The 23,986-nt window shown below is 41.1% G+C and overlaps 1 protein-coding gene across 2 annotated transcripts; it reads right to left on the bottom strand.

The window, feature by feature from the left end:
• Window positions 1–7,875: 7,875 nt before the first annotated feature.
• On the bottom strand, window positions 7,876–22,612 carry pitpnc1b (phosphatidylinositol transfer protein cytoplasmic 1b). Of its 2 annotated transcripts, none has more exons than XM_069695775.1 (9): window positions 22,141–22,612; window positions 18,064–18,212; window positions 15,782–15,878; window positions 15,311–15,382; window positions 13,301–13,393; window positions 11,950–12,105; window positions 11,210–11,273; window positions 10,852–10,938; window positions 7,876–9,461 (listed from the first exon to the last, which is right to left on the bottom strand). In XM_069695775.1, exons 1-9 carry the CDS (start codon window positions 22,186–22,188, stop codon window positions 9,304–9,306), a joined length of 924 nt encoding a protein of 307 aa, XP_069551876.1. In that variant the 5' UTR covers window positions 22,189–22,612; the 3' UTR covers window positions 7,876–9,303. The 2 variants fall into 2 exon arrangements, with proteins under 2 accessions (XP_069551876.1, XP_069551877.1); XM_069695776.1 differs by having other exon boundaries at window positions 18,064–18,207.
• Window positions 22,613–23,986: the final 1,374 nt, after the last annotated feature.

Raw genomic sequence — 23,986 nt, 5'->3', positions numbered from 1 at the left:
TCTTCCTCCTTATTCCACCTGACTGAGGTGTCACACCTTAAAAAGCAACGTTTTACTCGGAATATCGGTTGTAGTTTCTGTTTCATGTCAAAGCAAGGAAACGGAGTGAATTTTTAAGGGTGAATAATGAGCGTGTAACACTGCTGCAGAAAAAGGGAGTGAGAGGAAACAGGCGGTAAGATGCTTGTGTGTTTGTTTATGCTGTGTTGTGGTCTGGGGCTCGGAGCTGTTACCGTGTTGCAACAAGGACATGCTTGCTGTACATGAGGCAACGATTTGCGAGTAAGGTCATTGTACACGCAGTCCTCTTCTCATCACCCCCTCCCTCCAACCACACACACACACACACACACACACACACACACACACACACACACACACACACACACACACACACACACACACACACACACACACACACACACACACACACACACACACACACACACGCCCAGGCACATCATTTTTAATTTTTAATTCTGTTGTGTGGAGGGACGGGAAGGTGGAAAGGGAGAGGGGGGGGAGGCTGGGGTTGAGATGATTGGGACAAGGGTGGTGGAGGGTATGCAGGAAAGGGGACGGAGGATGGAGAGAAGCAGTCAGATGGCAGACAAGTAAAAAAGAGGAGAGGAGGGCTGATAGGGAAGTGAATGGAGGTAGAAAGAAGAGAAAATAAGCGAGGTAGAGCAGTGGCAGAGGGGAAATCGTTTATCCTGAAGCCCAGGTAAGGGTGACCTGTTTGTCTCTGTCGGCCTCTGTTACTCCCCTGATGTCTCTATAATAGGCCTGTGAAGCAGGTAGACACGACAACACAGTACAGCGGACCATAGTAACAGAGGCACACTTAAGATTCATTCCACCCCGGGAACTTCGGGGAATTCACAGAAAATTCAGTTAATGAATTAAAAGGCACCGTTTATTATTTCCAATGAATTATTTTTTAACAAGTGTGGCTGAAAGAAAAACAATACACAGGAAAAAACTAACTTTTTAGGGTTGCGTCAACTGTTGCAACCTGCATTTCAGATTATTTCTCGTAAATCGCCCCAGGAATAGTAATGTCAGTTTGTCAGTTGGTTGGTTGGCCAATCATTTCGGTTCAGACTGAGATATCTCAACAGCTATTGGAAAGACTGGCTGGATTAAAATGAGATTCATGGTCACCAGAGAAGTGGAATATTTCGGTAATCTGAATTTTCCTCTTGTATGTCAGCAGGTCAGAGTTTTTACTTATCCTGTGAAATATTTTTATGACAACATCTACTGGATTGATCAGCTCAAAATTTTGTAGACATCGACAATGAATCCTACTGTCTGCAATACTTTAACTTTTTATCTGGCACCAGGATGAGGTTGACATTTATTGTTTTGAGCCTCAGGACTCACATTTTTCCGTAGTCATTAAGTTGCAACCCAAATTTTGAGCCATTCAATTTATTTCTCAGCAAAATAGGGCATACACTCTTAAAAACATGAACTAAACAAAAAAGTAAAACAAAAGTAAAACAAGGTCTAAAAGCGCAATAAAATAAAGGCAGAAATATCTTGAACCAAAAGCACACATGCATTTCAAACATGTTGGAATTGGTGATGCTCATCAAGTTTCAAAAACCTGTGTGAAACTGTGTGAAATATGAAATAAAAAAGACAGATTTATTTTGAATTAAATAAAAAGGCAGACTAAAACTCATCCCTTTTTACAAATGCACGAATGAGAGGTAACTATTCATGTGAGGACGTTAGTTTGGGATGTTGTCGTGACAATGCTGGCAGTAACCGGTTACTGCACGAGCTATGTCATGGGAAACTTTGGCTTTCAAAATAAAATTCAATATTAGAAATTTTGCAAATTAAAAAAGAAAAAAAACGTTACTCTGTTTCTCTAAAAAAAAAAAATGCCCTCAAATTTACATCCGTGACCCACTCAAAATGGCCCCACGACCCACCAATTGTGAACCACTGTATTAAATAGATAATTTAGTACAGGTATTCATGTTCTCCTCAGGATGAATTGTAATATGTGGTGATTCCATAACTTTCCTTCAGATCAAAATCTGAAAATGTCTTATACTGCTGATTTATGACTAACTATCTATCAAACTAATGACATTCCCCTCTCCTCAGCTTGTACTTATTTTTAGTGTTGATCAGAAAAAGTAGCAAGCTGAATTTAGATGTGGAACATGGCAAAAGTTTCAGATTATATGTGGTAAACATCGGCATGTGAGTATAAGTAGTGTAAATACAGTTAGAGACAGCCTCACAGAGGACCTACTAATTTTGCAAGCGCTGAGTCTTCTTTCCCATGAGTGACTGTCCAAACACAGATGATACGACATCATGTCACAATACATCTGAATAGCAGGGGAAAATATTTTTTGTCAGAAACATCAGTGTTACATTTGACAACTGCAGAATCAAAGGTGCTTCTTTCTAGATGTAAGATTTTGCACTACCGGTTAACAATCACAGAGAAATTCAGTAAAAATGTCAACACTGAGTGACAAACAAACTCCTGCAATCCACTGAACGCCAAAGATTTGTGGTTTATAGCAGTGTATGAGTATTCAAGGGCAGACTTTACCTTAAGGCAGTAGCTATAGATCTGGAACTAAAACTGAAAATAAAAGTAAGCCAGGCTGCCGGGTCTCTTTGATTTGTGTCTCTGCTCATTTCCTCCTCCTGTTTTGCTCATCATCCCCTCCGCGTGATGCAGTAATGACAGACCCCTTTTCACTTGCAACAAAATCAACTCCGTGAACATTTATTTTATTACTTTGATTTGGAAATAAAACTGTGCAGTGTTAAGGTTGGAAATGAGCGCAGACGAGAGGGAAAGAAAGACAAAGGGTGAGAAGAAAAAGAGATGAGGAGGAAAGCTTGGCCTAGAGCTATGGAAAGTTGTAATAGATGTTATGTGAGCAGCAGGAGAATAAAAAGCATGTGGGCGTTTATATGGAATTAAGACATTACCATATTGTCTAAGACTTTTTTAGAGGATTGTATTGGTTTTTCTCAAATTGCATCCCCAAAAATACACAGACATACAGTAGATACACAGTTAGACACATTTAAAACCAAACTACAAGGGGGAATAATCTTAAAAATATGTTGTAAATAAACATTAAAAAAGCAGAGTGGCTCAAATACAGTTTGAGTCTTTTGAAGGGAAACAACCCTTAAGCCCTGAGCCAAAAAGAAAAATCTTTGCCCTGCAGGCTCTCAACACACGAATATAGTCTCTGTTTGCCAACCAGAGTGTTTAAGGAGCAGCAAAAACAGATGTTGACCCTTCAAAAGTGCAATTACAGTATGTTCATCCCAGTAGTAATAGAGTGGTTTTCTGCTGCAGGTCGACTGTCATCTCACTGCCATCCTGAATTGTCACTGGAAAGCCAACCATCTGCTGCCACTTATCTGCTTGTGTCCTACTGTACTGCCAGTCAGGAGCAACTTGTCAGCATGTCCAATAAGTCAGGCATTCTCTTGAGCCAGATAAATAGTTTCTTCCTGTTTCCAGTTTGTGCAAGGCCAAGCGGCTGATTACAGAAGGTTCATATTCTTTGCACAGAAATTTTCCTCTGACTCTCAGGAAAAAACAAAAAACGTATGCTGTGATGTAGCATAAAAGTACAACAGAGTATCAGGAACACATTAAGTAAAAAGAAACCAGAGGAGTTTTTTTTTTAAATTTTAATTTCGCATTTCGGGAATAAGGTAAAAAGTTTGAGAATAATGTTGAAATCAGAATCAGTTTTAGTGACTAGGATATTTTCCCTTTAGTTCGTAAACACAGTCTGGTAATAACCATTTGGAATTTAAAGAGATTTAGCTGAAACTTGGAAGAAATAGCCACACTCTTGCAAACTGAAATAGACAGATTACACCTGCACGCAATGCGGAGAGGGTATGTTGTGCCTTCTTTGCGTGCCTCAGTCAGCGTGCAGTCGCTCTGGACATCCTCTCAAGCATACAACGGATGTGATGATGTAGTCTGCTATTACTTTTGGGTTATTTATTGTTCTGTAGGATTCCGTCTACACAATGTATGACTAAAACCATTAATACAACTATTGATGGTAAGGCACATGCCAGAGCACATTAGGGCCTTTGTTGTGCTTGTCTGCATCTCAGATGCTGCGCTCGCCTGAGCTCCACCTTCAGGATCAAACAACTTAATCAATTATCTTATTGCGTCTTGTGATACAACATATTCCCCCTGAACACCAACATGTGTTTTAACTGCACTTCACAACGAGTCATAGCAACACTTTCTGATCTCCTAATGTCACATTTAAGGTTTTGTTAGGTTTAGACATAAAAAAGCTTGTTCAGGTAAAAATCTGTAAATTTGATTCAAATGACTTTGTTAAAGTTAGAGACTTCATCATCGTGGTTTGAATAATAAACAACGGTCAGGGAACAACTGCGATCACGGTTTAAAACAAAAATAACTAACTGTTGAGTGTCGGGTGCAAACAGGAAAAAAACATTGTTCATTGTTAAACAAAGTAGAGTATTAAAGTATTAAACATATTCTGTTGAAGGGGTCAGAAAACGGGGAAGTGTGGCCCCTCTAATATATGTGCTCAACAATGTAGCTTGCTGCTCATCAGATGATTCTTAACCCTATATTTCCCTCAATGTGTATTGTTCTAAAACTGAAATGGAGTCTCTGTGATGCACAATGTGTTGTTCTAACAGCCTATAAAGCATCTTTTGTTTCACAGTAATATAGTACTTTGTCCTTGCAGTCTCTGAAGTATCTCTTGTTTTTCAGTAATCTTATCTCATGAAGCTTCTTTACAATAATGTGGTACATTGTTCTTTCAGCACATGAAGTGTCTCCTGCCATTTGTTTTATGTCATTCTTTGGAGCTCAAAAGAAAAAAAAAATGCTGTTGTTTGTATGTACATCCTGAAGGGGAAATGTAATTCTACCTTTGTAGATCAATAAAAAAAACATTGTATTCTAATGTATTCCACTCACTACTCTAATCCATCCTCTCCCATTAGCAAGCATATGGGGATGCTGACTGCAATGGCTGTTATGTAATTAATAGTCATGGTGGTGCAATTAAAATTGGGAGGCTTTATGGGCTTGCTGATTAAGATATTTAAAGCATGAAGTACCCAAGGCTCTTATTTTTGTTCAAGTTTCCGCGTATCTTCTTGTTTATACTCATTCGCCTTTTGTTTCCTCAAGCAAATGTGTATTTGTGTGAAAAATTAGTGCTGCCTTTGTGTTTGTGTGTGATGTGAGAGAGTACGTACAAGGCAAGGAACAGTTTTAACACTTATCCTTGACTTTTCCTTTACCCGCGTGCAATTAATTACTGCCCAGAATAGCAGGCCTGGGATCAGCTGCTATAGAAATGAAAACACATCAGTGTAAATGCAAAGCCAGCCGAATCTGCAAGTGTTGTTGTGCAATACACTGAGACCCTGCACCACCATCCATTTGCATTGACAATCATTATCGTGTGAGAGCAGTGGTCTCCAACTCTATTCCAGAGGGAATGTGTGTGTTCACAGTCCCACAGTAATCCATATTCACTTTCTTAATTGGTTCAATTAGTTCTCTCAGATACTGTATGAATTTTACACTCTGCTTGTCCCCAGATAAAGTCCAGTTAACGTATTACTGGGCAGAGGTTACAAATTGGGTTCCCAGTGGTGAGGCTTAATACACAGAGGATTTAGAGTCATTTATGTGGTTGAGTGGGCTAAAAACTGTATTGCTGACACTGTAATGAGGGAACACAAGCATCTTGGCCTCACCGCTTAGTCTTACACAAGACTTGTTCTCTTGGGTATTCACCCACAAAAACTCACACATATGCCATATCAGACACAAATAACTATACAATGGGAGGTAAATATTCTCAGAATATTATCACATTAATAAAGACTGAGTTGTTCTTTAATTCGCTTAAAACCTTTGTGTCTGTTCAACCTCCCTCTCACACACAATTGAACCTTCATTAAATCAATGTTGGCATTGCGGACTGAGCGATTAAGTTAATGTCATGGTATGTGGCTTAATGGTCACTCTACTTTAACAGTGGAGACCAGTTTGAAAGACACGCACAAACACGCAATGAGCTATCCTTGTTAGGATATGACAGTGACTTTCATTCATTGTAGACAGCCTTAATCAAACCCTAACCTCAACATGAACCTCAGCCAATTCACACCTTACCCCAAACCTTTGCCAGGACCTCAGAAATTATGTTTTGTCTCATTAGGATCGGCTTTGGATCCCATGAGAACCACTGGTCTCGCAAAGGTCGCTGTTTATACTGGGAAAGTTCACAAAGAGGTAACAGAAACACACACATTCTTATACACACACACGCGCGCGCGCACACACAAGCACGTGCGCACGTGCATGTGTGTGTGCACACCACATCGTCAAACAAATGAGGCAGTTGCATTACTGTCTGTCCAGTGAATGGGGAATGTATTGATCTGGAGCAGAAGCTCGTTCATCAGTGTGGTTAAGCAAAATACCATTAAGGTAGAAGAGAAATTATGTACACACACACACACACACACACACACACACACGCACACGCTTCTTATCTTTTCTCTGCCAGAGTAAACTGACTGTGGCCAAACTTTATGCTTGTTAAAACAGTTTTGCTATGTAAATCTTTTTTTGCTTGTTTGGCTTTTTTTTCTTGATGTTTCTTTTCCCTTCATCCCGCCACTGTCCTCTCTCCTTCTCGTATCTTCTCCTAGCTGTCCATCCCAACGTTCCACATGAAAGTGACTGCACAGTTAAGTGCAGGTGACGGCGGGGCAGCTGGTAGCTTGTGGCTCTGGAGAACGTCCCGTCTTTCCTCTACAATGCTATTTGTGGGGTCTGACGGGCCAACTGGGAATAACGGGATGATTCAGCGCTACAGGGTCAGGCTCTATGATAATGTACCATGGGGAACATTTCCATATAATGAACACAGTACATTTTCTTTAGAGGCCCTCTTGAGGAACGAAGATGAGGACACAGATAAAGAGGATGGAAAGAAAGGGAGATCAAGGGAGATTTCAAGAATGAGAGAGTGAGAATAAAGGAGGAGGATGTAAAGAAAGGAGAGGGAGTGGAGGAGAATAGTGGAGATGGCAATAATGAGAGAGAAAATTTAATAGGAGAGACAAAGTAAAAGAGAAGGAGGTAATGTTAATGCAGTGCAGCGTGCTCCCTCTGCAGCACTTGTGAACACTCCTGGCTGTGGCGAGCTCTTTCATATCAGCCTCCTGCTGCCACTGCAAAAAGAGAGGGGAAGATTTTTGCTTGAATGTTTTCATGTTTGTGTATGTATGTGAATGCACGTCTGCCGCCCTTTGTTGGGAAGCTAATAACAAATTGTCATGCTGGCTCTTGATTTGTATGGATAAAAGAAACCATAATGAGCCCCATAATGTGAGCAATTTAGCATGCCATTCAAAGAAAGCTGCCATGTCTGTCAATCAGAGGAACTTTCAAATCTCTCCATGACAAGCTTGTGCTTTTGTCCTGAAGTCTCAAACAATAAAGTGACACAGCGATGACAGACATGCAACACGCCTCTCTCTCAACCCCACATCTGTTTAAAATTCATAATTCTCTATTGTGTTGCAGAGAGAGAAAACTGCGACAAACCACGCTGTACTGAGTGGGTGCCTCCTTTTCACGTCCACTGCTGCTGTGACTGGTTCCACATGGCACACAAGTGTGAAATTGGTGAGTAGATGACATGCGACTTCTGTGATGTGCCAGCAGCTGGTCCTTCTTTACAGGTCAGTACTGATCAAACATGGCTGATAATGTGTACAGTGAGTCAATTTTTCATTTATCATGGGTAGATGTCATGACAAGAGTGAATCTTCTCATTGAACAGAAATAGTATTTATTGATACAAATCCATTATAAAAGATTATACAGTGTGATTTCCACATACTTTTTCCACTTTGTTCATTTTGTAATACAAGCTGAGAATTATTACAAATACAAGCAAGCTGTAAGATTTTTACATTACATACAGGAATTCAGTTTTCATTGTTGCCATCCTGATGAGAACCCACGCACCTTTAAATGTACATAACAAATTAAGCTAGTGTTATAAATGGTCACATCAATGACACATAATTGAAGTTCAGCCCTGGCTTGACCCATTTGCAGTTCTTAGCTAAGCAATCAAAGAACCAATACAACGCCTCACTGCCCTCTGTCAATACACCTGGTCTGACCCATCGACTGAGGTAGCGAGAAGAGCTGATCCATTGCATTGATGCCCCCTCCCCACCTCCCCCACTCCCCTCCCCTCCTCCCCTCTCTCTCATTAGATCCAGTCTATTAAACTCCTTATGCATCTGTCTGTAGACTGCTGGTTGGGGGCTTGGAAACAATCGGAAAGCCCTGCTGGAGGTCGGTTTGCTCCACTATGGCTGTGGAGCTGTGAGAAAGTGTTGAAATGCACCGTGTTTAGAGGCTGTTGAAGACAGTGGTCTTTCAGTTTCTTGTGTGGCATTTAAGAACACGAATGATGTAGTTAGGAGAACATCTACATTTGAATAAGAACAACTAGATATTTCTGCGGTGGTGTTAAAGGAGTAGTTCAACATTTGGACTGAGAGGCAGATTAAAGGTTTAGTACCACTCTTGTATCTATACATTAAATAATAGCTATTAAACAGCTACCCTGACTCTGTACAAAGGTAAAAAAAAAAAAAAAAAAAAAACTTCTTTCCAAACACTTCTAAAAGTGACTGGTTCCAGCCAAAGAGTAGTCACCACACAATCCCCTTCCGAAATGGCATATATTTATTTTTACACTTCAGTTTCTTTGCAGTTTGAAGAAACAAGATAAAATGTGTTAATTTCTTGGTGGATTTTGCTGCCACTGGACAGAGCCAGGATCTATTCCCTTCTGTTTCCAGTCTTTAAGCCAAACCAGCTGCTAATTGTAGCCTTATATTTAACACAGACATGAGTTATCTCCTCTAACTCTACCCAGAAAGCAAAGAAGCATTTACCCCAGAATGTCAAACTATGCCTTTTAAGATCATGTTTCTGTTTGCATGTGGGTGTGTTCATATTTGAGAAATGACATCACATGACTCTGCTGAGTGTTGACACTGTATTTGTTTTTTGGGTTTGCATTGTACAAAGTGTGTGTGTGTGTGTGTGTGTGTGTGTGTGTGTGTGTGTGTGTGTGTGTGTGTGTGTGTGTGTGTGTGTGTGTGTGTGTGTGTGTGTGTGTGTGTGTGTGTGTGTGTGTGTGTGTGTGTGTCTGTGTGCGCATATGTGTGTGTGAGGCATCATTCTGGGGTTGAGTTGAGGCGAAGGGGACTATGAGGCACAGAGGAGACTGAGGGGTCAGACATGACTGCAGTAGTCACTCCCATCTTCTTCAGGGAATGCTCATCTGTCGCAGAGATGGAGCGAAAGAATGCAGGACGAGAGGCAACCTGTGGGCCTGGGATAGATAAAAGAAAAAGAACAGAGGAGAAAAAAGTCAGAGGACTGTGCTTAAGATTTCTTTGAATATACTTCAAATCTGTGTCGTACACTTAAATTCACATTAGATAAATCGCTTATTGGTATTCAGCTCACAAGTCCAACTTCTTATTAGATTGTCGCCAGTAAATGCCTATTCGCCTATTCACTTTTATTACAGCAGATGAATGAAATGAAAACTATTTCTATGTAGTAGCAGCTTATGGCCTGTAGGGGGTCATAGCGGTGCAGCGAGCTGCAGCAGGTTGAGCAATGACTGCAGATTTGTTGCAGCTTGATGTCTCTCATCATCACACACAGCGAGAGCGAGAGCGAGAGAGAGAGAGAGCGCACAGGCAGCAAGATGCTACAGGCCATATTGGGAATTCTACCTTTGATATCTCTCACATCCAGCTGAGGTTCACCAGACTAACCAGCAGGGGGCGGGGTGACCACGCACACACAGACACAAACACACACATGCACACCACATATGCCGAGACATACCCCCACCCGGTCTGACATTTGCAGCTAAGTGCTGCAGTGGCGGGTTATTTATGTTGAGAGGGCTTGTGGTGGGGAGAGTTCAGCAGGTGGCTGCATTACACTGTTTATCAGAGCGACGCAGTGGCATTATCACTTCATGAGCCATCCTAACCATCACTCCGTCTCACACACACACACACACACACACACACACACACACACACACACACACACACACACACACACACACACACACACACACACACACACTACATCTGTCTTTCTGTCTTCCTTTTCTGGGCATATACCCTCTGTCTCTGCCTCCTCTCTGCTCCTTGTGTTGTGAAATGCCTCCTGACTGCTCTTCTCTTTCCATTTTTCACCCACAGATGTACTCCAGCCATCTGGGTACTTATAGGGCACAACGAAGGCATTAGTGGTGCAACCAGTCTCTGTTCAAACGTGTCAGTATGACACAGTTATTAATTCATACTAATTTGCAGTCTATTGACAGCGATTGATAACGTGCCAGTCTGCATAAATACAAAATACCTGCTTAGATTTATAGTAAATTCCTTTTGATCTAACAGTGTGTGCTTTGGATGGGAATCAGTGTGTTTTGTCTTTCTGTACTTCCTCTGTAGCTCTCCTGCTTATTATGTTGAATTTAAATGCAAGAACAGTTGCCGCAGTGCACATGTATACATTTTAACTTACTTTTCTTTTCATCTACTACTTTTCACATTACCTGTTTTCACCTCCAACCATCTCGCTACCGCCACTGCTCTCACATCCAGCTGTATTATCTTTTCTCTCCCTCTCTGTCGCCTTTCCCATCCCCTGTGATATTTCAGTACAGTGCAGGTCAGGAGCTGCAACCTCACCTGTGTCGTTCTGGCTTGATTTGACTTTGCTGTTGGTCTTCTCTTGCATCGCACGCTCATACTCTCTCACCTCCTCCAAACTCAGCCCTGTGGGCAAAGCATAGTACACACACACACACACACACACACACACACACACACACACACACACACACACACACACACACACACACACACACACACACACACACACACACACACACACACACACACACACACACACACACACACACGTACAGCATTATAACCCTGTGGAAAACATGGATTTAATCCCACAGAATGCACTGAATTTTGAGGGTAAAGTCATATTTGTATCTGAAATATAAATGAAAGCATTGTGACTGTATTTTCGACCCACCGTGCCATTCATCTAGCCATGCTACTGCCTGCCTGTGGCCAACTACAAGAATGTCCTGGATGCTCTGAAATTAGAGGAAAACAAAAACATGTCAATTAAAATGATACAGCTGTCGAGTGTAGCCATGTCTGTGAAATGCTACTTTAAACATTATTTTACAGGAATTTAAATAAATGCGATCATGGTTTAGAGAAGTGGGAACCTATTTAAGCTGTGTGATCTGCGCTTGGCTCAGTCAAAACTAAAGCCACAATCCAAACCTTTTTACTTTGCAGTAACAATGGTTGAAGAAAAAAAAACACTGCTAGTTTAGCTCCCAGAGCTTTTGGTTTTTGTTCATGCTTCACTTCTTTGCTTCACTGTGGAGGTTAAATGGGTTTGAAAGTGTTTTTTTCTCCATCAGTTGTTTAACTTGTTCCACAAACCTCCATAATGAGAAACTGTGCTCTGTTAGAGCTAGGAGAGCAGAAGCCTTCTTGCAGCACATTTTCTAATAAATATGGCCTAATGTTGGATTACATAAAAGGCAGTGCGGAGGTCATTCGAGCCTTCCCAGCGATGGTGTTAGTGATTATACTGATGTCTGGAAATGAATGTGGTAATGATTTATTTGTGTCGAAATATGACACACGACACATTCAAATAACAAACAACCAATCAGCATTGATGAGGATTGTCATTTTCCCTCATTGACATAAACACAGGAAAAAGCCTTGAAGGGGAAGAAAGCTCTGTCTCACTCGGTGTATGAACTCCTCAGTCCTGGTCTGGAAGCCGTAGACCTCGAAGCTGCACTGCACCCTCTTGTAGGAGCACATAACGGGCCTGTGGTCATCTCTCCAGCCTTTCTCCAGAGGCCCTCGGTCGGTTTTACTTGACTGCCAAAGACTCAGGTCCTGCTCAGAGCAAACAGTGGCGTTTATAAGCTGAGTCTGCAGAAATTGTGGCCCTGTGAGGCGTTGTCAGAGGGAACTATGAATGTGTATGTGTGTACTGCAAGTGTGTGTGCATGTGAGAATGAGTGTCGCAATAGCTGTGTGGAGGGGTGCAAGCAGATTGTTGCTCAACACAGCCCCCAAGAGCAAAGTGTGATAACACACATTATACATCTGTGACCAAAGTATGATGGGAAAGTGTGTTTGCGATTGTAAGTTCTCACCATGTCACTTAATGTAAGAATTTCTTGTGTTCGGGATTTTTCTGTTTGTGTGTGTAATGTGTGCTTGTGCATGTATGTGCATCTGTGCTGAATGTTTGTTTGCGTGCTTCTGTGTATACAGTCCTGTGAATTGACCTTTGTCACTGAAGGCTTGCAGGCAGTAAAGAAGTGTTAAACCTTGCAGGGGAGGGAATGAAGCTAGACAGAGAGGGAGAGGCGTGTGAGTGTGCTACTGATTTATGCTCTTTCAGAAGCAAATCCATATGCCAGTAAAGTAAACAAAAGGAAAAGAGCCTGCGAGTTGCATTAGGGGATCATCATCATTGTGTGGTGCTGTCCACATCCACTGTCCTGGACCATTATCTCAAAGAAAAAACATTTTGGGAAATAAAATAAATAGTTAGATGCCACTTTACTATCTGTGTATGGATCTATAAAATCAGAAGGCAATTAGCTTAACATAAAGACAGGAAGTGGGGGGAACCACCACAATAATTAACATGCTTTATCTTTCTTAAATTGCCAAGTAGCCTCTAGTTGGCAAAAAAGAGAGTATAAAACTCCCCATAAAACCACAATGTGACATTTTTCAATTTCTGTTTTTGTGTGAATTAAAGTCAGTAGACATTATGTGCATTAGAAGTGTAGGATGGTGTGTTTTTGTACTTTTAACAGAAGCAGGCTTGCTGTTTCTTTGACTAGTCCTTGTGCTAATTGCCTCCTATTTCCATACCTCACATACACACCTTAGAGTGGTACTGGCATTCTCATGTAACTGTATTTCCCAAAATGGCAATTATTCCTTTCAATCATATAAAAACATTGCGAAGACTCTGTATAGTCAACAAAGGTTCTTGTATACAATCATTTGTTTTTGCCTTTGTTGACAGATGACATGTGTGTTTGTGTGTTTGTAGCTGCACTGTGTGTACCTCTGATTTTACGTAATGCTTTTCGGGAATGGGGTCACTCAGGATATCCAGGAAACTCACACTGTCTGCTGGGGTTGGCGTGTCCCCAAACACCTACATCCAAACAGATGGGGGAGGTCATACAGTATAATGACAGCAGACACACATATACACACTCACTCATACTCTCGCACGCACGCAATCACTCCCTCAGTGGAAAGCAGGGTAAGAGTAGATGAGTAACTGTGTAGAAAACGGAGGTCACACACCATAACACCCCTCACTATATCCCACCCTGAGGCCCTTGGAGCAAATCACAGTGGAGCGAACAGATAGAGAGAGCAGAGGAGGGAACGGAGGGAAAAAAAACAAGGACATATGAGAGATATTAAAAGAGAGGGGGAAAAGAGGAGTTATGAGAGCAGAATACAGTTTTCCATGAGAGAGAATTAAGGGAACCTAAAGAGGCAGAGAGAGGGGAGACTGCACTTTTATTTGACCTTGTTTAAAATTTGTTCTAATGCCCCACTGACGTTGTTCATTTCACAGTTGAAAACTAACAAATAAGAACAACCTAAGATAATAGCCGGCTACGCACGGCTGAAGTGTTGTTGTTGATCTGTCTCTACTCAAGGTCTTACTCCCTCTTATGGAATCTGTTCCATTAGATGGATGCATTGTGCTGCTGTTTACAATGCGATTAGGGCGCGACGCTCTCATGGCCTTGTTGTCATTGTTTCTCTGTCCTGTGTAGATATTCTACATTGTAAAAATACTCAGTTATAAGTCATGCATCTAAGATCAAAGAAATGTAGTATAAGAGTCACTAGTTACATTTCCCGTCAGTCAACTCACCAATTAATGAACTAATAGGTTCAGCTCTAATTGTATAGACTGCTGTGGAGTTTATTCTATAAGAGTTGTTTTATTAGCACTTCGCATTTTTGTTTGTAAGACCTAATTTGTGAAGTAACCAGTAACTACACACATTCACGTAACCAGTAACTACAGCTGCCATATAATTCAGTGAAGTGAAATTTATGTTTACCTGTGAAATGTAAACGTAGACTAAAAGTGTAAAGTAGTTTCAAAGGATAGAGCTCAAGTAAAGTACAAACGTGGCAGATTTGTCTTACATTCGTTGTCATTATAAAGAGCCACGTCAATGTAAAAACACTGTGATATAGCGTGAAGGGGGGGCTCGCTGGTGGTGATAAACCTGCAGAGAATTATTATTTGGCTTTTTGAAACTTCATAGTGATCTCATTGTTTAGCTGCCCGGTCAATAACTTCAGTGTTACTCTCACACTACCTGCGCAGCATCAAATGGTTGGTGAGTAGCTGGTGAGTGTAGCAGGTATTTTACTTAGAAGTTGGTGGAGATCAAACACAGAGCCTAAACGGAGTAAATATTGAACTTGTTAGCAACCGTTTGCCAACTTGCCAACAAGTTCCCATGTCAAATTAAAAGGTGTTGACGTGACAGTGTTGTGCTCACAATATGTGGCCCAAAATGGCAGTTATTGACAGTTTGCCAGTCTTGATGCTTATTATGGTGCGGTTTTTGAATGTGCCCATGTTTGAAGAAAACTTATGTAACCTGTAACTGCTGACATGAAACAAGATTCACTACATTTCTCTCCTCAGGCACAACTCTGGGTCTCCATATTTTGACATGTTGGGTCTTGATTCTCGATGTTCCTTGATTACAGAGTGCACTCACAAGAGCCAGGCAAAGTTGCAATTGCTTGTGAATTTCTGTCTGTGTGTGTTTGTCTATGCGTGTTGGCCTTGGAGAAAATGCAGCATGGCAGCCATGATCAGTGTGCTGCATGTCTGGTTAATAGATCTGCCAATAGTGCATTTTGTGCTTTGCTTGTTTTCCTTGTAATGGGCACATCAATTTGATGAACAATTTCATAGTGCTGCAGAGAAAATTGCAATTTCTCTCCATACCCTTGTCTTTCTCCTCCCCCTCTTCCCTAATCATTCCATCTTCCTCACCTCTCGCTTTGTCTCAGTTATACTCACATTGTCGTTATTGCCGTTGTTGTTTTCAAATCTTGTCTCAATACGGATGCTGAACTTGGGGAAAAATGATACCTACAGGGTGACAACAGGTAAAAATGGGAAAGAAGGGTTGAGGGGCAGAGATAGAGAGAGTGAGAGCGGGCTCCAGATTAGATCCACTGATACTGGAAAGAGATGTGCTGTTGCATTCATGTACAGTAAATGATGTGTAAAAATACTTACTGAGTACTCTACAGCACCAGGGATATTCAATATGGATAGGGAGAAACAGCATTAGTTACTCATATGTATGAGCATGAAATTTCTGCCACACACAAACACTCTTTACCACAAGGGAATACATACATATACAGTGATAAATATTTGATGGCACTTGAAAAAACAGCTGTGATAAATAAATAAGCCTTGTATAATGGATTGAAGTGAAAGTAACCTGATGTGTAACACAAACAAAGGCACACAAACACACACATTCACACCTGTGATGGTGTATGGGTAGAAGTTCCAGGCCTTTTCTGTCACATAGAAGATTCGCGGGAGAAATGCTTTTGCCCAAGACGGCAGTTTACTGAAAACAAAACGGGGAAAAAGAAGAATCGCAGTCACAGAGTGCAGGGAAGGAGAGAGATTATGGAGGGAGACAGAGAGATCCTGAGTGGTTTTTGTGCCATTTATAGCCAGATTACCTGAAGGCTACTCTCATCACCAAAGCATTCATTTGTATGACTCATTCTCAATTACACCTGTGGTGATGAATTGTTACTGTAGCTTCTAGGTCACATGTCAGAGCATGATTGAGGTAGAATACATTGTGCAGCACTGTACCTGTGTGTGTGTGTGTGTGTGTGTGTGTGTGTGTGTGTGTGTGTGTGTGTGTGTGTGTGTGTGTGTGTGTGTGTGTGTGTGTGTGTGTGTGTGTGTGTGTGTGTGTGTGTGTGTGCGCACGCATGCGTGTGCTTTCCAGCATATCTTTACTAATGAGGACCAAATGTCCCACAAGCACACAAAGATTTGAGAAATCCTCCACAGTGAGAACATTTCTTTACTTCTTACAGAGTTTATTTTAGGATTAGGCCTTGGGTTTATAGTGGTGATTGGAGTAAGAGTTGGGGTCACATTAGGGTAATGAGTGAGGTTATCTCATGGTTAGGAAATTCATTTAGATTTAAAAGAGAATTTTTTTTTTTTTTTTTTTTTTAAACTGGGCTTTCATTACTGTCACAATTAACTGATTCGTGGATTGTCACCCTGAACACAAAGCAAAGAAAACATCCTTTCAGCACAGAAACACTTCACTCATTCAGAGCTTGAAATTCTTGTAGTTTAACAATCTTTGCAACATCTCAGTTTTATCATTGCTCACACGCTTAGTTGTTTACTTTGATGACTGTAGCTCTTAGATCAAATTGGAAAAACAATCTGTTTGCTTCATCGTGAAGCAAATCCCCAAATACCTTTGGTTTATTTTAACATTCCCTATTTAGGGTTTCTAAGCATGATAAAACTTTGACAGGTTTATAACATGCTATCATTTAGTTGTAAGCAGAAATAAGCACATGGCACGCTCATAACTCAATGACTTAGTGACTGTGTGTCCTGAGGCTTTGCCTCTTGAAAGCTGCTATGTTAGACTAAACCTTAAACAGGGAAACAGCGAGACTAGTTCTGTCCAAAGGCAATAAACTTCTCCTACCGGCATCTATAAAGCTCATTAATTAACTTTCTGTACATGGTTTGCTAAATGAGACCTAAATCAAAACATAAAAGCAATTTTAGTTTGGGAGTTATGTCGTTGACTTTGGGTTAAAGTAGTATCTTCCTATTAACTGCTCCCAGCCAACACATTGCACATACAATATTTTATAACAGTAAAATGACATGTTTACATGTTGTGTACCAGTTTAAACAAACAATATCAGAGCCATAAAGGTGCTGTCTGAAAATGTCTTATCAGCCTAGCTTTTTCCCCAGTAAAAGTCTTTTAAAAAAAAAGGTCTTAAAATCAGTCTTAAGATAAGTTTACCAACTGCAGGGTGTCAATCTTCTACTTTAATTTGTGTGAAAGCAAAACTTTTTCTTCAAAAAATGCCCACAAATTCCTTTAAAAAAAAGCTTTACATTATTCTTATATGTGCTTAGAATTACATTACAGTGCATCGTAAAACATTCATAGACTGCTTAGGAAAGCTTACAACGGGGTTAACGAGTTTCTGTCATAAAAGTATGAGCTTATAAATTGCTCTTTTTGTAAACACGGTTATAGTGGGAATAGCTGTTTTCAACATTACAAAGGAAAATAATGAGTGGCTCAAACTTCCCCACACATCGTGTAATTACCACTATCAGGATGACTTGGACGCATTCGCCCCAGCTGGAGGTCTGTAGCTACACAGTCAGAACACCTAAGGGTATAGTGGGTGATGAGTTCACAGTACAATAACATCTTGCCTGTAACCATCACAGCATGTGCCTGAACATGTCTCAGACAAAGGGCACTCGGACTTTGGAAGTGGGCCGGTTACACTGCACTCAGTGTTAGTGTTGAAATGATGTTTTATTGCTCGTCAGTGGTGATACCTGCTACTTGGATCCACAAGAACTAAAGCTTTACAGTGAAGCAAGGGATCAAAGGTCAAACATCAGTGATCATAGTGACAGAACTGAGCCTCAGGATAAGAGTGGGCCTGTAAAAAGTAAGGATTATTTGTGCATCATTAGTGCACCAACACAAGCATTAAAGAGTTGAACTCTACCTGTTGAGGTAAATTCGCTTCTCGGTCAGCTGTCCGCGGCCGTGCTGGGGGTGAATATCTGACTCATTCCTCACCACCTCCACCCCCTCTCCCCCGCCACTCTGCTCACAGCTGTGCTTACTGATCATGTACAGCTGCCCAATCCTGTACTGGAGCCAGAGAAGAGGTTTAGGATGATGTTCATGGTGGCAAGGATGAGGAAGATGTGAAGAAAGAGAGAGAAAGAGGGAAAAAAAAAACTGTGGTGAGAAAGCGTTGGGCACAATGCAAAATTATCTTCCTAATCTTTAAGAAGCCATCTAAAATAAAAAGATTTGAGTACAGTGTTAATTGCATGAGTTGTTGATCGAAACCCTCCTCAGAAATCTCTTTTGTGCGTTCTATGAAACACTTAAACGAACATGTTGTGCAGCTCAGACTTTGATAGATTCCTGATCTATAAATAAAACAGGGAAACATTTCACACCGGATTTTCATCATATTGACTAAAACATCTCACTCGTGAAGGTTCACATACTTTTGCCCATCACGGATATGTAACCTTGGATCATCATCCTAACCAACCATTCTATATTAGTTTCATTTGTTACTTAGGTTCTCCTTTTATTTACTTTTAGGATGTGTGTAAATCTGATGACTTTTCAGGTCATATTTATAAAAATTTTTTTAAAAGGTTCACAAACTTTCAAGCACCATTGTAATAGGGAATTTTAAGGACTAAAATAACAAAAATCTAGTATTATCAAATTTAAAAAAAAAAATACACATCCTATTGAGGAAATTTTAGTGAGCAACAGCCACTAAAAGTAGCCATTAAATGTGACGGCAGAAAGATCCTCCAGGCAGCAGGTTCGGCCACAGTTGCTGAGTCCGGTTTTGTCTTGACAGGCACTTACTCACGGCTGCTTAGGCACAAGCTTTGTATTTGCTCTTGGATTTTTTTAAATATGCAGTCAGTGTGTTAAGATTTCCCTAAAGCGGCTACATCAGATATCTAAAAATGTAATTTGGCCAGTGAGGGTAAGTGTGTGGTGTCTAAATTTGGGGGAAGGGATTTTGTTCTCTGCTGTAGCCCCAGTTCGTGCCTGATGCTGATGAGGCCCTAGTATTTTCTCTTAGTGAGTCTAAAGAGGACAAAGCCTCTGGGCATCTGGAGTGGCTCCTCGGTGAGCACAGCTTGACAGAATCAGTGCTGTCTTTTGAACAATCTACAAATTACATGCTTTCTATGATAATTTTTCAGTTTTTTGCACTGATGCTGCCATCATTCTCATTTCTTTTTCCCCTAACCTTCTTTCTATGCTCAGTATTCTGTTAGCTTTAAATGCAAATCGCCTGGTAAACTTTGTTTGAAAGTTAATATGAAAAAGCAGTAAAATTATATCATAAACAACTAAAATGTACTGCTTTGGTCACTATAATACAATTCATTTTGCTGCCCTATATTGGTGTGGCACCAAAACCTTATTTTAATTATAAGTAGAAACAGAGAACGATTAAGAGGAAGAGAAAAAGAGGACGGCAGTCATCCATTTGCCATCCTTCACTGTATTCTGTTGACATCATATGACACTCCTCCCTCTTGTTCCAATTACTGTGGAATGTCAACATTCAATATTTACTTATGGGCCTTCATAAATCATAGTGATGGGTGCTTTAACACCGTCTTAAAACTAACAGACTACAGAGCAGTGAGCTCCTCCCACACAGGTTGTGGTTTTGTTTTTCACTTTCGGGGAAACAAATTTTATGAGGAAGTTGAAAATATTTAAATGACTATCATGCACACTGAGAGATTGTCATAAGGGTGTGTTGACAGCTTTTGGCATGCATTTCCACCTATGAAATTGATTTTTCAAGAAATGTGTTATTCATAGATGTATACTTCAGGAAGTGTAAATATAGCCCATCATCATCATCATCAGGGTGGAGGCTTTTCAGATAGTGTCAGTGTGATGGAAAGTAAAAATGAAAGCATTTATGATTAAAGCGAAAATAAGAACCCTGACTATACATTTGCATTTGAAAGTTTAGTCACTCCCAAAACATGGAATTTAAGCATAAACCTAAATAATAATTAAGCATTTATATGAAATTCCTTTAAAACTGTTGATGTACAGTACAGTGACTATTGAAAACACTCACCGCCTTGGTAGTTTTTATGTGTTTTATGTGACAACATAAATCAAAGTAGATTTAATATGGCTGTTTTGACACGAATAGACAGTGCAGCCCTGTATCACGCCAAAACGTGTAATACACCCAGTCCACTCGAGGATATCGACTCAGTGTCTCGTTTTGCCTCGCTGAAGCAGGAAAAGTACATGCACATATGACCAGGGTCAAATATGGAGGTCATGTGGCAGTGGTACATGTACACAAAGTGATAAAGACAGAGTAAGGAGGTACGTCAGGGGTTGTTAGATGGATTATACCAGACTTTCACTTAGGAGACCAGGGTTCAAGTCTGTGAGAAAGCAACGTGGATTTCTTTTTAGGACTTACTTTTTAGTACTTAAGTTACTTACATAATGTATGTTAATTAACTGACGTATGTGATGTACCTAACACTCATTTTTTTTTACCCTAACAAAGTAATTTTTTTCTAAACCTAACTACATGGTTTTCGGTTTCTATAAAACGGTAGGGAGGCCTGTAATGAGCTGACAGGTGTATTACATGCTTTGGTGTGATAGTAGATTGAACATTATGCATGGTTCCTCAGATTTTGAGGAGGTCCTGCTTTTGGCAGATTTACACCTGTACCATACTCTTTTTTTTCTTTTTCTTATTTCTTTTTATATATCCATCAGGGTGAGTACATTGACAGAGGTATCCAAGCAGTTTTTTTTTTTTTTTTTGTAAATTAGGTTATTTTATAAAGAGCTATTTTCACTACTCACTTTTGTTGCTGTTGACTTGTGTCAAAATAGTCTCATTAAATAAAATTGCATTCATAGTTTTAAAGCAATAAAGCATTAAGTCTTCAAAGGCGGGTGAATGCCTGACATCACGGGTTGAAAGACGAGGTAAGCATATTCATGTGGCAGTTGCATGTGTCCAAAGTGACTTACATGTTTCTTCCACATGCAGACAAAAACATCTGTGGTCAGTGTCTTGCTCCAGGGCAGGTTCAGCATGTGAACATTCCTCAACACAATAGCACTGTATTGTGTTACGGAAGTATTATTGGATATTTCACACCTGAAAATCAACATTTTACTATAAAAGTGGAGCATGGGTTAGGTTCTTTGTAAATGACTCGAACTGAAGAAGCTGTCACGATTTGATCCCTCCTCAAATAAGCTGCATTTAAACTTACATTACGTTCAAGCAAAAGAGGATTTGCTACAAGCTCATGTTTCTGTGTGCCCTGCACTGATAGTGTAAATCCTATTTTGGACTGCTATTTGTCACTGCCATTGTTGTGGTAACAGGTAGAAGTTACGACAGGGTGCGGGGTTTGTATTGGAGGCGATGAGGACATTCCTTTTGAAGGACACTTTGGTGCATAACACCGTTGTCCGTCCACCTTTTCTCTCTAGCGGGATCTCTTTGTTTATACACCTGCAGGCCAGAATGTTTTTGTTTGAGCTCAGGTCTTGCTGACCCTAAACCCGTCTGACTGGTTCGTGTGCTGCCCAGTGTGCTAAAGCGAGTGAAGGAAGTAGCGGAGCACAGATGGGGAGATAATATAGACACAATAGCAGTGCTATGATGCTGCCGGCCAGGAGTTGTGCGTGTGGCTCCGTCAGATTGCCCGAGCCCATCGCTGCTGAGCATACCTCGCTACCCAGCATGCCAAAGCACCCACAGAGCAGCTGCAGGAGGTCTGTGCGCTCTGTGAGCTCCGTTGGCACTTTTCTTATCAGCACATTAACACTTTCAAGATTGCAAGTTTGAAAAGAAAAAAAAACATGTTCACATTTCAAATAAGAAACCTCTCTTTTGTCCTTCAATTGAAAATTGTGGTTTTGTGTGTGTGTGTGTGTGTGTGTGTGTGTGTGTGTGTGTGTGTGTGTGTGTGTGTGTGTGTGTGTGTGTGTGTGTAAGCGTGGGAAAGGCAAACACACCTACCTCATCCACAGTCAGTGGCATGCATATGCGGTACTCTTTCATCAACATGGTGCTGCTGGAGGGAGAGCTGTCTTTGTGAACTGAACAGAGTGACTGTGCTGGAGTCTGTCTATCTCAGCTGTCTTGGTTGCATAGTAGACACGCTCAGGCAGGCAACACTCCACCGTGACCACAATGACCTCTTTTCTGACGCTCTTCCTCCTTTGTTTTGCTGATGTCAGTAGTCCGTGGAGTTGAGTCCTTTCTGTCAATGAGTGTCTGCTGTTTTCTTACTTTCCTTCCTCGCTCACTCCTCACAGCTTCTTCTTCTCTCCTTTTTTTTTGTGTGTTTCTCTTCCTCAATTAATCTCCTGGACTCTACTTTTTTTAACTGCTGTCTCTTCTGTTCTTTTCTTCTTACTTCTTCTTTCTCCTCTCCTGCCTTCAGCTGCCCTTTCTGTTTGCTGTTTTTTTCTCTCGAGTTTTTGTTTGCTTTCTTTGGCTTGCAGTGAGAAAGACGTAATTATCTGTGTGGTAAGATTGAAACCTATTCCAAACCAACTCAACCTGTTCTCTCCCCTCTGTCCCTCTCCTTGCTTTGTTTAATCCTCATGTGTAACCTTGCTGTCTACTCGATGCTCCTCCCTTTTCCCTCTGCCACCCTTCACTGCTTTCAGTTCTTAAGAAATTCCTTAGCTGGTTCCCTCCTTATCTTGTTTCTTTTTCTCTCCCTCCCAGTGTCCAATCCCCCGCCCACTGTACTTTACCACCTCACCTTTGCCCCCCCCCCCCTCTAACCCCCCCCCCCACACACACACACACACACCTCCCCCTCCCTGATTGTTATCTGTTCATTCTGTCACCACGACTGTCAACAACAACACAGTCTTTCTATATCTGGCAGCATTGAGTTTTTTCTTAATGCGTCTTCCTCAAACGGTCCTCTTAGCCCCTCAGGTTCCTCCACTCAGGTTATGAGAGCACTCAAGGTATATGAGTGGCCGATGCACCGCGGTAGTCAGGGTGGGCCATTGGATTAAATATTACCAGAGCCATGAGAGCTTCCATTAAGCACAGTGCCAGACTCGCTTACATTGTATTACTTCATGACCTTCAGCTGGGTTTAATTGAATCCGCGTTTAGTCAATGACTAGTGGAATCGAAGCAGTCATAATTTCTTGCCCGTGTCCGGTCCTTGAGTCACGGGCCCCTCTCCTTCTATATGAGTGAGAAATGACGGTGACTGCCATGCCAAGCACATATTGTTGCCTCTCCCATCAAATAAGAAAAGCAGATGTTTGGCTTTTCGGGGTCAGTCTGATAGGGTCCAAACCCAATCACCCCCCACTGGATTTCCCTCACTGGTGGAATTCACTCGCTTTTCTTAGTGCATCTTGAGATGGGGCCAAAGTGGCTCTCTTCTCCGCATGTCGTTGCTATCATCCGCTCTGCAGTGAAAGAGCGCTGAAAACAAATTCCTGGTGGGGTTTGCTCCTATCTTATCAGATCAGTGTTTAGAGAAGGGAAGCCACTTCAGAGGGCTGAGGTGTGCTTTGCCTGTCTCTGCCTCGATTTTCCCCAGACTCTGACAGCACATGCATCTCCGCAGTTTAAAGGATCATTGGTGGTGACTTAGATGTGTATTCAGCACTTGATCGAGCCACTGGTTTCTCTGATTGATTATTTAATTGTGGTTTGAGGCTTATTTGGGAACTGTTTTGAGGAATGGCAGCGCTCTCAGATGACTGATAATACAAAATATAGAACTGATCATAAGACTGATTTCTTGATTGATCAATGGATGATTACTATAGTCTAGACTTTATATGCCAAATCTATGCCTGGTATTTACATGTAACTAGTATCT

This window comes from Brachyistius frenatus, unplaced genomic scaffold (genome assembly GCF_029030835.1).
Source record: "Brachyistius frenatus isolate BFR_SWC_R1_liver_20210118 unplaced genomic scaffold, ASM2903083v1 Contig_20, whole genome shotgun sequence".
Classification (NCBI taxonomy): domain Eukaryota; kingdom Metazoa; phylum Chordata; class Actinopteri; family Embiotocidae; genus Brachyistius; species Brachyistius frenatus.
This window is presented reverse-complemented; position numbering and strand designations above follow the sequence as displayed.

Excerpts from the sequence above, each read along its gene's own strand:
- pitpnc1b (XM_069695775.1), bottom strand. The coding sequence starts at position 22,188 with ATGTTGATGAAAGAGTACCGCATATGCATGCCACTGACTGTGGATGAG. Across the intron at positions 11,274-11,949 it reads CTGAGGAGTTCATACACCGA|AGCATCCAGGACATTCTTGT; the intron begins GTGAGACAGAGC and ends CTCTAATTTCAG. Across the intron at positions 10,939-11,209 it reads ATGGCTAGATGAATGGCACG|GGCTGAGTTTGGAGGAGGTG; the intron begins GTGGGTCGAAAA and ends CTTTGCCCACAG.